This window comes from Chaetodon trifascialis, chromosome 6 (genome assembly GCF_039877785.1).
Source record: "Chaetodon trifascialis isolate fChaTrf1 chromosome 6, fChaTrf1.hap1, whole genome shotgun sequence".
In the NCBI taxonomy this organism is placed as follows: domain Eukaryota; kingdom Metazoa; phylum Chordata; class Actinopteri; order Chaetodontiformes; family Chaetodontidae; genus Chaetodon; species Chaetodon trifascialis.
Genome location: NC_092061.1, coordinates 26905919 through 26920746, shown reverse-complemented (window position 1 = coordinate 26920746; position 14828 = coordinate 26905919). Strand labels below are relative to the sequence as shown.

Below are 14828 nucleotides of genomic sequence, written 5' to 3'. Positions count from 1 at the left end.
TTTTTTTTTATCCTGTGCATTAACTGAGCAACAAACTTTCAGCACCATGACGCTGAACGTTGTTTACGTAACGGTAGGTTAACCGCTTGCAAAGGTCCAGTGAAAGCAGTTTGCGCCGCAACAAAAGAGCAACGTGACTCAAACAACCTATTAACAATTTTTGATAATCCTTTAATCATTTTGGTCATTCATCAAGCTAGAATTTCAATCATTCACAGGCTCCAGCTCATCAAAAGTGAAGGTTTTCTGTCTTAAATTTTCTGTTTTTGTCGAGGAAGTAGAAGCAGGTACCATGACATTAAGGTGTTCCAGAAATCCTTTTTTTCCTCCCAAAATATCCGTATATTAAAGTATCACTAGGATTTTGTTAAGGCCAGTCATTTGGTGTGAGCTGCATTGAACAGTAGTTTGACATAAGCCTGAGTCACTCTTGAAAAAAACATCAGCTAATCTAGAAGATGTGACTGATGTCTTTTGCGGGCCGTTAAGATGGAAGAAGAGAGAAATTCCAATTTTTATTTGTTTGAAATTCCTTCATAAGCAGAGGCTGGGTCAAAATAATAACGCCATCTTCCTGTCCCTGCTACTGTAAGAAAGTCAGTTCCTGTCACTGCCCTCCCCCGGCATAGTATTTCAGCACTCTGTGTTATCAGGCTCTTCTGGTTTTGAGCAGATTTTCATTTTCTTCAGATGCCAGACAACTTGAGGAATGTTGAAAAGTTACCCTTTTTCTAGAGGCTCCATCTTTGACACACACCATTTGACTCTAGTATTGACTACTGCAAGTCGAGCTAAAACAGCACATGCACACACACACACACACACTCTCTCTCTCTCGCTCTCTCTCATACACACACGTATAGATTCATTTAAATAAAGATGAATATGCTCTTTGTATTCAAGCTGCGAATAGCAGGTCTTGAAACTTAAAGGAAAACATTCAAAATCTGCTTAGTTATAGTCATATTGCTTCAGTGACAGACACTAGGATACAACAAAGAAATGTAGACTATGGGAACAATGCAACACAATTAATCATCAAGTTATGTTGAAATATGAATGACAGTGTGGCATTTGTGGCAAAAGGTGAGACATTAAAGGGGAGGTTGCTAATCTCATGAACACTACCGTCTGAGAACATGTAGTCCATCTGCACCCATGGACCAATTATCACGAACATGGATTCTGGGCATAAACCCTCAGCTGCACATGTATCAATGTGCATGATTTTTCTTTTTCATTAAAAATTGGAAAAATCAAAAAAACCAAATCTAATGTTGAAGGAGTCCTTGCAATGACAAACCTACAGAGAATGATTAACTCTGCTGTTCTTCTCAGCTTTACTAAGCTTTTCGCCTCTTTCACCCCATTTGCTTTGGTTTTACGGCCCACAGCTTTACTGTTTAGGTTCAGTCTCAGTGCTCTCATCAACATCATTTCAGGCAGCAGCAGGTAGCTCTTTTCAGTGAAAGAGCTCTGATGATCCCGCTGTACACCTGCTCAGCACTAAACAACAGACAGACACAGTTCGCAGCTGCTGGTGAAGAGACAGACATGTGTCTAGAGTTGGTGGAGATCCAATTAGAGCTAATGTCGATGTTCTGTCAGTGTTCACAGCCTTATCCCCTGCCCCCTAGTGGCCAAAAAAATCCATTCATGCAATTTTAAGGAAACGCACACATTGTGAATTGACTGTAATCCACAATTCAACTTTGTTTTTGTTTCAGGACTTTTTCTAAATCAGAAGAAAATGCTGAAATATTGGCCCTGGCATTTGCCTGCAACACTGTATTATTCTGACTGTAGCCTGCATCTCTACTCTCCTCTAACTTTTTTGACTAGGAGTTTGTTTCTCCATCATAAAATCACAGTTGACTCTTGACATCACAGCATTTTTTCTTGTTCACTTTATTTAATGGCTGCTTTTCCATTTTCACTCGTTTGCCTACTTTCATGCTTTTTTTAAACAAATCCTTTCCACATATTACACATAAAAAATGAAAGTCACTGCTTTTTCTGGGGGGGGGGGGTTCTGCCAGATCGATAGTGTGTTTAGATGCTAACTACCAACAAATCTCCCCATCCTAGGTTTGTCAGAGGAGAATAAAGTCCAAACACCGGCCTTTACTGATGCAGTACGACTCTACCGCCAAGCTCAAGGGCACTATGGTACCTGGGAGATGATGTGTGGTGTACCGTCACAGGTAAGCATGGCAGTACTGACGTCTATCACTGTCCTCTTGTCTCCTGAGCTCTGCCTTTTCTTCTCACACTGGAGTGACATCATTTAATGTATCATTGCTAAAATATTGTAGACTGTAAAGCAGGAATCTGCCTCCTGACCTGCTTCATGTGAACCTGGCCATTAATCAGGTCATATCAGCACATGTAAACACATTCTCCAAATTCTTGCCTTAACCTGATTACTCTCAGTAACCTGATTTCTTGTGTGCATCAGAGACTATTTACTGTCTGCTTAATGTTTTCACTTAAGAGCTTTTCATTCATTTAATGCCCTTAAAGGTCATCTCTCCACCCTAAAATTCCTTTCCCATGGTTAGTCAAGTGACTTTTGAGTGTTCTCCAGTCATTCTTTTTATGAGTCAGCATGTGATGTAATGAATGTTTTTATGAGAACATATTCACAAAATCATCAATTGGCCAGATGTGGATGCATGTGGTTACGCTACAGTCAGGCAATAAATTGACTGTAATATAGTCGATATGTGAACACATTGAAAAATTTTTCTGAGTCCATAAGGCCATGAAACAGTTCAGCCATAGGATAGTGTTGTTAATGAAATGTGTGGTCAACACATTCACATTATAAATGATTTTAGAATTGGATTCTAAACTTCCAGTACCCCTGCGTTATATTATTATGCATATAGTGGTATTGAGGTATTTATTTTAACCACCCACCCCACCCCTAGTACTTATCATGTTTTCAACCATGGGAAGTGGCTGCTCATCCAGCACAAGAACTTCCACAAAGTTGTTTCTTTTAGAAGAGAGTTTCAGGCTATGTATTTTTTCTGATATCCAATCCAGTGCTTTCAGCGCTAGTATCAAGTTTAGATAAAGCATGGGATTGGATCCACTGTGGTCAATGTCCTTCTGACAATATAGAGGTCTATACATGTCAGAAGGCAGCAGTTAGCTGTTAGAAAGCCCACACTTTCACCTTGAAGTGATGCTGCTCTTTCCCAACAGTCTCTGAGGTAAAATCAAGTGCTGTCTCCACTTTTCTTTTAGAGCTGCCTCAGGACAGTCTTGTAATTAGCCGATGCAAATTACCTTTATTTATGTAGTTTTTGAAAGAATCAGCAGGACTATGACAAGGCTTTCTGATTAAAAAAAATCTGGATTTTAATTGATTAAAAGGGGCTTTCTGCATGCTGCACATGAAATATGCATATATACATTTATTTATATAATACTTCACAAAAACATATTTAACAAAACCTGTTTAGGTTGTCCATCCATCCATCCATCCATCCATTTTCTATACCGCCTATCCCTTTTGGGGTTGCGGGGGGGGCTGGAGCCTATCCCAGCTGTCAACGGGTGAGAGGCGGGGTACACCCTGAACCGGTCGCCAGTCGATCGCAGGGCAACATATACAGACATAAAACCATTCACACTCACACTCACACCTAGGGGCAATTTTAGAGTCACCAATTAACCTAATGAGCATGTTTTTGGTCTGTGTGAGGAAGCCGGAGTACCCGGAGAGAACCCACGCATGCACGGGAAGAACATGCAAACTTCACACAGAAAGGCCCCGTGAGGGGCGCATGAGGCACGCGCACTACCTGCTGCACCACCGTGCCGCCCTGTTTAGGTTGTCATATTGCTCAATCATTTTACAGAGCACTGTCTCCACCATAACCAAAATGTACACACAAAACTTTATGGGGGAACTGTGCCAATGTAACACCTCAGAATCTGTCTCCAGGTGTTGTGGAGCACTACTGCATTTGTGGAAAAAAAGTTGTATGAAACCTTTTATGGCTCCAGAGGGAGGCGTGCAGAGTCTGCTAAACTGCCTCAGTGATTCCGTTTGAGTCTGTGTCATTTGAGACTGAAGACTACAAGTTTGAAATGAAAAAAATGGGGTGTGAAGTCGGTAAGAACTGAGCCTGCCAGACTTCTGTAGCCCACTCCTCATCTCTGCTGCAGGCTAGAACCTCAAGGTTATATTAGCTGCTATTAGCGTAACACGCATGAATACCCAGACCAAACTGTTGACGGTTGAGTTGCATTTTGGGTGACAGGCTACGTGCCAGGTTTTGACGAGGAAGAGGAATGCATGGAATATAACAGATGTCTCTCTGGTTCTGCTGCATTTGAATTCATTATTTTTTTTGGGAGAAGTAGCATTAGACTGTCAGTTTATCTAGTTGAATGTCCATGTGTGCTGAGTGAGGTGGTTGTGTTGTGTCTTGTTATCCTTGTAGATCATCTCTAACCTGGTGATGGAGGGCCTCCTCCCTGTGCTGAGGGAGCTTATCTCTCCCCGTCTCAAAGGCAAACTACAGGAGAGGCAGAGGAACTGGATGCTGGTGAGAAACCACTCCACACACATCCCATTTATGTGTATTTTTCATTCAGAGCCTCAGCAGCTGATGCTTTGTATTTCAAGTTGTTACTCATGTTGATGCCAAAAAATATGAAATTATGAATACTGTTATATTAAATTGCAAATAGATTTAGTTTTCATGGGAGATTTAGGTCACTGGACAGAAAGTAATACTATCCATAATAGTGAAAAACAGTCATGCATACATGTGTGTTCAGCTGTATGCGTTTAATCAAATAACTGGGTCGTGACTGATATAAGAGGACGTCACCAAAATGCTGATGCCTCTTATTGAATTTTACCCACCAGTGGTGGTACCAGCTGTTCTTTGTGCCTCATTGCGGCCTGCTGAGACAGCTAGGATGATGGGGATATAATGTGCCTCTGAAAATATAAAGACCAAGGTCTAAGTGTGGTTCGTTTAAACTGAGCAGCTGAGTAAAACGGGAGGTTCTGCCTTCAAACGTGTTTCCTGTGTGTGTAGATTAGTGATGCAGTGTACAGCCTGGTGCAGGGCCAGTGCCAGGCCCAGTATGAGGCGGTGTTGCAGAAGTGTGAGGCAGCCCGCTCGTCTCTAGAGGCCTCCATACGAACAGACATGGACCAGATCATCACCTCCAAGGAGCACGTCACCAACAAGATCAAAGGTTAGCAAGAGAGCGGCCATGATTATGTACAGAAATACTGTCATTTGCTGACCTTTTCTTCAGTCCCTCTTTTATCATTTTTTTAACCATTCTATGATGGTCTGATGAAGCACATGGAGTGTGTCATCATAGTGATAACACATTAATGCGTAATTTAATGTCAAAATAAAGACATTTTATTAATTGGGTTTTACATTGAGTTCATTGCTTAAACGAATTAGCCAATTTACACTTGCATCTTTAAATGGATCGTCTTATTAAATACAATCCATTGAATGGCTTACATTTTGATTAGCCTTTCATGAAGAACTGTGCATACTGCTGCATACTGATATTTTCCTGTTCCACTATGTTCTTGTAAAAAATATCTTCTGACAACATACTGCATCAATTAGTTATCTCCAATCATTTTGGGGTACCACTGCAAATTCTAGCAAGTAATGCCTGTACAGCAGAAGGGTCGCCTGCTGGCAAACACTCAGTGGAGGAACATTTGCACACAGACTTCTCTTACAACTCCCTGTGAGCCATTGACACTTAACACTCAATTGAACCTACATTTTCTACATTTGTCAAGTGTTTACTGTAGTCTGACAGCTTCCCATCATTATCACACGGTGGAGACAAGGCAGCCAATCAGCATTCCTCACACTGTTTATGCATTTCAGCTGCTTCTGTGTTGCAATGACAATGTGGAAGGAGTCCATGAGACTAGTAAACAGTAGCAGCATCATTTTAAGTAACATCAAAGCCAAGAGAGGGATACGCCACCAAATACAGCACTACAACATATAAACTAAAAGTGCTATTTTCAAATTATATAATAATATCTGATGTATAATCTGACCTATACGATTTATATTTTGTAATATTATGGTCCATACAGTCACAAACCATTGCAGTGTGGCTGCAATGCATTTTATATGCCATTTTACTGCTTATGTATTCAACATGTCATTTAGAAATCTTCTTCAATAGTCTTGCTTTAATTACCAGCATTTTCAAAGAAACTCAACAATGAGAGAGGTTTGTCTGAAACGATGATCTCCCCTCTCTTGTGTTTCTCCCCACAGAGGTGGTTCTCCACAAGGCTGAGAAGCTGCTGAAGGTGAGCATCCAGCCCTACATCAGTTCCATCCTGGACGCCCTGATGGAGCCGACCAGTCGCGGCTTCTCTGAGGTCCGCGACGTGTTCTTCAGAGAGTTGGTTGACATGAGCAAGAACACCCTGAATGAGGGCACCAAGGAGGCCGTGGCACAGGTGAGGACGTTACAGGAGGAGGCTAAGGATAAGCTGTAATTATGAAATCAAAACCATTCAGTAGTCCAGAATGGTTTGTGAAACAGAAGTAGTATAAACAAAATATACTTTGTACAAATAACCCCCCACAGCACATGGAAAAGATCTCCATGCTGGCCTTCCATCCAGTCAAGATGCAGATCTGCTATGAGAAGGTGGAGCAGCTGAGTCTGGAGGGTCTGCAGCAGAGGTTTGATGTCTCCAGCCCCTCAGTGTTCGTCCAGAGGGCCCAGATTCTCATGAGAGAGGTGACGCGCTAACACTGCTACTACCTACCTCACTTTGCCTCTGTGACTGGGTTTAGTCTAGTTTACAGTAAAAGGTTTTAAGTCAAAGTCGGCTTTATTGTCAATTTCTTCACATGTACCAGACATATAAAGACATCGAAATTACGTTTCCCACTATCCCACGGTGTGACGATTTCAAGTAAACATTGAAGTGCACAGGCACAAAGAATAAAGACAGACATGTCCTAACAACTACAGTAAACATCCATCCATCCATCCATCCATCCATCCATCCATCCATCCATCCATCCATCCATCCATTTTCTATGCCGCTTATCCCTTTCGGGGGGGCCGGAGCCTATCTCGGCTGTCAACGGGCGGGAGGTGGGGTACACCCTGGACCGGTCGCCAGCCGATCGCAGGGCACATACACACAACCATTCACACTCACACTCACACCTAGAGGCAATTTTAGAGTCACCAATCAACCTAATGAGCATGTTTTTGGTCTGTGGGAGGAAGCCGGAGTACCCGGAGAGAACCCACGCTTGCACGGGAAGAACATGCAAACTTTGCAATAACAATAAACAATAAACTGAAAATAAATACTAAAAATAAACAATAGAGTGTAAATGTAAATGTACAAATAGCAGCAAAAACTTTAAGTTCGAGGACTGTAATAGTGCAAAGACAGTCAGTAATAGCAGCAGAAGTTTTCTGTTTGACAGAAGTGTGCAAGTGGCATAGTAGTGCAAAGACAGTCATTATGTGGGTCAGTGGGTTCAGAGTCCAGAGTGTCCAGCGGGGGGGCAGTTGTTAGCTACCTGACAGCCTGTTGGATGGAGCTGAGGATAGGGAGGGGAGAGAGTTTAACATCCTAACAGCCTGATGGATAAAGCTGCTGGTGAGTCTGGTAGTGCGGGAACGGAGGCTCCTATACCTCCTCCCAGAGGGCAGGAGGCTGAACAGATTGTGTGCAGGGTGGCTTGCATCGCTCACAATTGTGGTCGCTTTGCCGGTGGGGTGGGTGGTGTATATGTTGTGCAGGGAGGGGATTGGGGCTCCAATGATTCTTCCAGCTGTGTTCACTATGCGCTGCAGGGCTTTCCTGTTGCAGTCAGTGCAGCTCCCACCCCACACAGTGATGCAGCTGGAAAGGATGCTCTCAATGGTGCCTCATAGAATGTGCTCATGATGGGTGGTGGAGCACTAGCCCGCTTGAGTTTGCACAGGAAGTAGAGGCGCCGCTGGGCTTTCTTCACCAGTGATGTGGTGTTGGTGGTCCAGGAGAGGTCCTCACTGATGTGCACCCCCAGGAATTTGGTGCTGCTCACTCTCTCCACAGCAGCACCGTCGATGGTCAGTGGTGGGTGTTGGGTGTGGCCTCTCTGGAAGTCAACAACAATCTCCTTGGTCTTGCTGATATTCAGCAGTTGGTTGCTGTTTCTGCACCACGTGGCCAGAAGGTTCACTTTCTTCCCGTAGTGGGTCTCATCGCCCTTGGTGACGAGACCCACTACTACAGGAACTTCACTATGTGATTGGTGCTGTAGGTTGTTGTGCAGTCGTGTGTCAGCAGGGTGACGAGCAGGGGACTGAGCACACAGCCTTGGGGGGGCCCTGTGCTCATTGTGATGCTGTTTGAGGTGTTGTTTCCGACCCGTACTGCTTGTGACCTCTGACTGAGGAAGTCCAGCAGCCAGTTAGAGGGAGGTGCTGAGCCCCAGTTTGTCAAGATTGCAGATGAGTTGTTGTGGTTTTAAATTGGAAACTGTGTATGTCCACATTTACAGTTTCTAGTATTAAAGCATTTCTTATTATTTTATTTACATACTTTTGTCCATCATTTCAATCAGTTATGATGATGTTCTCACCAAGTTAATAGCTGAGATTGGCTGAACCCCTTCTTTGAGCAGTGGTAGTCTAATAATACCTGAGCAATAGTAACAGCACATTATGCAGAATCCAGATGCAGGTTTCTGTATTTCATATGACAGTGCTAGAAACATTAAAGGTCAGCTGGAGGCCAAATTCACAGCCTACTTACCTGCTGTTGTTGGCTTTACTAAGGACCTCAAAAGTAAATCTGTCCCTCTTATCACATGTGCTGTGTGGGGACAGAGAGCTTAACAAAGAGTCACAAAGGGCGAAGTTTTAAAACTGGAGTTCTCATATTATACTTTTTGATCTATTATATACTTTCACCTCGCAGATTTCACAAAGATATTCCCATTTAATCTGCATGTATCTGCTTCTGCTGTGGGGCGTTTGAGCAAGGCATTTACCCCAACTGCTCCGAAGCCACCTGTCTGACTGTGTGAATGTGGTGCAGAGTCAATGTCTGTTAAGCTCCTCTAAGCCATTCCAATAAGACAAAACAGGAATTTAGTCTCATTTTGCAACAATCTGAAATGTGAACTAATGCCAGAAGCTGCCCTCAGGACAGTCTTGAGGTGTGTGTCACCACTGTTTTGACTGCAGTTCTTCAGAATCGCAGTGTTCTTGTCTGTTGTGGCTAGAAGTCTAAACACTTGCTGATTTGTACGCTTACAATCATTATTCAATGCCAAACGTGTCTCTTCAGAGTTTTTCTTCTCTTGTTTAGTCAAGTTTATTTGTCACTCGACAGTTTTCAGTGGAACTGTTCGACCAAAGAAATAGTCCCTTTTCATGTTCAGTGGATTATAACTAATAACACTGTTTCTGGAAAGTGTTGATTTTTTGTTGATTTTGTGTTTCATTGCTGAGATACCACAAACTAAATTCCCTTTACCACCATTGTGTTGGGGTCAGTGCAGACAAATACAACCATAATCTACATAGACAGATACCATTGAAGCGTGTTTTTGTGATTTAGTATAACCAACCCTTTAAAAACGGTTTTACTGTCTTGGCCTGAGAAAAGCCTGTATTTTTTTCATACATTTTTTTGTAGTTTTATTTTGTTCCTTGTTCAGATACAAGTAAAATTGGGATGTTGAGTGAAGAATAAGACAGTCCACAAGAATCAAAAGACATGCCCACCCACCCCCAATGATTCTTCTTCTCTAAAGCCCAGGGCCTTGAAATAATTGCATTAATCTCCCATGTGTCCAGACTTGCACAAGAACTCAGTCTCAGGGAAGAGATCCAAGAAGCAGGCATTCTTTCATTCAACCCCCCCATGGAGAAATCACTTATCATGACCTCCTCAGTGGGGTTCGGGGGCCAGTGAGGGTGGGGGCTTCTACACTTTAACTCAAGGTCCTTCAGAGTTCAAGTAGTGATTAGAAACTGCAGTACATGTATTCAAGCTGTAAAGCCTGTGCTTAAGTTCTACATTTTACACTTGAATGTACACATAGCCATGTCATTCTGACATTACATAGTGCTGTAATTGTGCTGAACAGATGCTACTTTCAAATTCTGTCAGAAATTGTATCTTTACAGCCAGATTATTCTATGTGTTTGAACTACTGTATGCTGGTGAACAGAAGAAGAATTTCCAGTGGTGTGAGATAATTTCATTTGTCTCCAAGTCATTTTACTATTTCAAAACATGGGACAGTGACGCTGTAGCTTCCTTTTGCTCAGAGTTTGTGGAGGGGTTGGACACAGTTCAACTTTTATTAACAGCTGCAAACACAGTAGAACTGTAGGAAATGAGTGCCCTCTAATGGTGATTCTGTAACTCCAGAGAACAGCAAATCAAGCAGAAGTTTGAATACAGGTTCCGCATCGTGGGACAGAGTCAGCAGGACTGGGGGCGGTGTATTTAAACTTTGAATGCATGAATATTTCACCAGACATTCCCACAAACACCAGTCAGTTATGTTACACAGTTTGAGCTACAGACTGTAATATTACTTAAATATGATAAAACTTACTGATGTATTTTAACACCGTCTCAGTAACACGTTTGCATCCCTCTGTATGTATGTCCACAGCAAATGGACAATGCAGTGTATACGTTTGAGCAGATCCTTCACCAGAGTCTGGAGTCTCAGGGTACAGAGGAGCTCTGTAAGACCATCCAGCGCTGCCAGGACAGAGTCATTAAGGTAAAACCTACAGTACACACACACACACACACACACACACACACACACACACACACACACACACACACACACACACACACACAGCAGGCTAGTAGATCATCACTCTAAACCCCAAAAACACATGGGGGAACGGAGCAGGAAGATTTCACTCGACAATACAGTTGAAATAAAAATTAAATCACTCCTTTTTTATTTGAATTTCTGAATTCTGTGTATTTTTTTTCACTATATTGTTCCCTCAAAAATGTCCAAGTAAAAGTCCTGCAGTCTATTGTCACATACGAAATGGAGAAGCAGAAAATCGTCACAGCTGAGGAGCCTGAACCAACAAATGTTTGACATTTAGGATTGCTAAGCAATTAATAGATTATTAAAATAGTTGGCCAGTTGCCTATTTTCCTGGTGATCACCTAATTGATTGATTGACTCACTATCTCAGCTCTGATCAGTAGATTGTTCATTCTGATGCATCAGTGCACATGTAGCATTTTACTGCTGTAGTTGGTTGAGGTGGAGCCAGTGATGGACTGGGGGCTATAATTTATATAAAATGCTTTTATTTTATGTTATTTCATCAGCCTATCACATCTGTCTGCCTGGTGCGTTTGTCAGGTCACTCCTTGTCTGTGGCTGTCTGCACTGTACATTGTTAAGAAAAAAACCACAACAGCCTTAACGCATTAGGCACCAGACTTTTAATAATAATAAAAAAAATGCTTAGCAGTAACAGCTGTGGAGGAGGTGGTGGAGAGCCAGACCAGAAGAGCAGCACCAGAATAATATTTCACAACAGTCAGTGTTTGAGGTTTTATTAAGGCTTTAGTCTAATTTTTCAGACAAACAGGACAGGATTTGGGATTCAGGACACCTGCTTGTAATTTGGGACGTCTGGAAACCTTCGTCTCCTGGCGGTCCAAAGCTCCCGTGCAACACTCCATGTGCTCCGAGCTCCCACTCTGATCTGGACTGAGTCTGCTAGCTGCACAGCTACAGTTAATATCAGTTAGCAGTTACTTTAGCGACAAGTAGAGCGATCTGTCCATCAGGAAACTCCACAGTCACAGAGAGAGTCAGAGCAGCCAGAGGACATCAGAGGGGAAACCAGCAGATGTTTTCTCCATAAAACATGGTACAGCTTTACCAAAGTCAGAGACTTACAGTAGTTGGTGGAGTGTGACGTTGTGCCATAAAGCATGACACACTGCTCACACTGTTCAGGGCATCCTCACTATTACGAGTCTTGATATGCTTTTTCTTGATTTTTCTTTTTTTATTGTTTCCTGTTTTCAGAAATTTGACTATGACAGCAGCACAGTCAGGAAGCGTTTCTTTCGCGAGGCTCTTCTCCAGATCTTCATCCCCTACATGCTGAAGCAGCTCAGCCCTTCCTGTGCCTCGGTGAGCCTCAGAGCATTCTGTCACCAAACACCAGCTACATTGATGGGAATACTGTTTATCCTTTCATTCATTTATGTGTGAAAGTCATGAAGAAAATCCCCAAAATGTGTTGGCAATTATGTTTTGTTTTATGTGCTTATCTACATACAATACTGTCCCAGCACTTTTGGTAACTTTCAAAACGCTGTCACTAAAACATGACTCACTCCCTGAGTGAGACAAGTGACATCCTGAAACGTGGATGTTTAGAAAGTAGTAAAGAGACGTTGACTTGAGATGTTGAAAGGTTTTGACTGTTGTTTCGTGAACATCAGGAGCTGCCGCGCTTCCAGGAGCTCATCTTTGAGGACTTTTCCCGTTTCATCCTGGTGGGGAACATCTTTGAGGAGGTGGTGCTGAACTCTGTCATGAAGGACATCATGATGGGTCAGTCTTCTACACTGTTATTCATCCTTTCCATTTCTATACATGCGTTGTTCATTATAGATAAGGATGCGTTTCTGCCGAATGGAGAATCTCACTGTGCGAAAAGGATTGTTTGCAGATTGGCTAAATATTTCTCTGAATATATTCTGAGTACCTCCTAAATGAAACTACGTCTTTTGATGTTAACTATAGTGTAAATGGAAGCAGTACTCATAAATACTGCACACAATAATTACACAGTTAGTATCACTGTCTTACCAGGAAATGGCTCATTCAAATGCCATATTCATTTTATTGTGAAGAAAATAAGTTGTGGTTTTACTGTTTATCAGTTTGTTATTTACTACTAGACAGAAGCTTGTGTTATAACTCGTTTTACCAATATTGGAAAATTGCTGATGTTGTGTATCAGGCTGCATCCAAAACAAATCTTCCTTCTCTCAATGTAGATTAGAATGGAGATTTTTTCCTTGGCTCCTTTCAAAACTCATTTTACAATGAATGAAACACTCAATTTGGCCTCTCCCATCACCAGAAGACATCAACACTGGCTGCAGTTTAGTATTTTATTATTAAAAGTATACATTTCAGTTTTACTGAGTGCTCCTGAGCCCACAATGTAATCCTTTATACAATCATGTGTTTCACAAAGTGGTGAACCTCTTTGTGAAAGTATATATTTACAAAATCAGTGAAGTTGATGAGGTATTTTCTACAGTATCTATCTATCTATCTATCTATCTATCTATCTATCTATCTATCTATCTATCTATCTATCTATCTATCTATCTATCTATCTATCTATCTATCTATCTATCTATCTATCTATTACACAGCATCCCAAATTGTTTGGAATCAGAACGTATGAACTAATAATCCAGTTTCATGCTCTGCTTGGAGAATCATTTCTTTATTTACTTAACATTTGATATTTATTCTTTTATGTTGTTGTTGTCTAATTTGATATTGTTTAATTACCATGTTGTTATTTCACTTTTATAATTGTTTTATATGGAATTGGATCCCCCTGAAAACAAGGTGCTACATCTCAAGGGAGTATTCCTGATAAAGAATTTCCAATAATATGCACATGTTATAGCGCTGCAGTAGTTATTGAGTTTATAAGCAATAGTTGAAACCTTTATGACTGAGACTGAGATCTGTTTAATTAGTTTTCTTGATTGCTCATCATGTCAAAGCATTTGCAAACCTCTACTCTCTGTTTGTAGCTGTGAAGGAGGCAGCAGTCCAGAGGAGGCACAACCTGTACAGGGACAGCATTGTCCTAAGCAACAGCGACCCCAGCTTGCACCTACTGGGAGAAAACCCCTCCATCGACTGGGCCGGGGAGTACGGAGGAGCCCAGGAGGAGGTGGATGGTACAGGGGAGGATGCTGAGGGTGACGCTGAAGGTCAAGGTGGGGAGTCCCATAAGAGAAGGAGGATGAAGCAAGTCGTGTCCATGATTCAGGTGGAAGGCTCACCAGTCCTGCCCGGTGAGTCATGCATAGAGGTGCCCAGCGTCAACGACATCCCAGAAGAGAATGGAGAGGAAGAGGATGAGGAGGAGGAAGACGGGGATGGGCATGAAAACACAGATGGTAAAGCTTCTCCGGAGCGGAATGGATCCGCAAGCCCCAAAGCATTAGAGAACCCTCCAGACCTGTCAAATAGTTCTGTCTCAAAGGAGGAGGAAGCCAAAGCAGAGGAGCAGGGTGAAGAGGAGGTCTCTTTGAAGGTGGAAACTGCTACACTAAGTGCTTCAGACTCAGAGGAGAAGGGTAGGGAAGAAGACAGCCAGCTGACGGTGGAAAAACAACCACTCTGCAACCAGGAGGTGTCAGAGGAGGCGCTGCCACCACCACCACCTTCTTCTGAGGAAATCCCATCTGCAGCTACAGACGTGGCCCCAGAGAGCCCCCCAGAGGCTACATCTGACTTCCCCCCACCTCCACATGATGACAGCGGCTTCCAGTCTCCCATCAGTGAAGGGGTGGAGGCAGAGGAGGAGGCCTCCAGCACAGTGGCCCCACAGCCCGCCGAGGAGCACCCTGAGGTGAGGGAGGAGAGTGTTGCTGTGGCACCAGAAGCAGAGACCAAAACCAGTGACTCTGAGAGCAGTGACCAGTGATGAAATGGTTTCCATTTGTTTGACCTAAACTGAATCCTGCCTTTTGTTTGTTTGTTTTGTCTTTGTTTTGTTTTTTT

At 42.6% G+C, this 14828-nt stretch overlaps 1 protein-coding gene across 1 annotated transcript in view; it reads left to right on the top strand.

Moving 5' to 3' along the window:
- The window catches only part of niban2b (niban apoptosis regulator 2b), a 36649-nt gene extending 21821 nt beyond the window's left edge, over positions 1-14828 (top strand). The window contains exons 6-14 of the mRNA XM_070965091.1: positions 2089-2204; positions 4461-4565; positions 5067-5229; positions 6303-6490; positions 6622-6777; positions 10683-10796; positions 12087-12194; positions 12509-12620; positions 13850-14828. Of these exons, the coding sequence (XP_070821192.1) occupies positions 2089-2204; positions 4461-4565; positions 5067-5229; positions 6303-6490; positions 6622-6777; positions 10683-10796; positions 12087-12194; positions 12509-12620; positions 13850-14751 (1964 nt within the window). The 3' untranslated portion in view covers positions 14752-14828. The remainder of the gene's footprint in view (positions 1-2088; positions 2205-4460; positions 4566-5066; positions 5230-6302; positions 6491-6621; positions 6778-10682; positions 10797-12086; positions 12195-12508; positions 12621-13849) is intronic.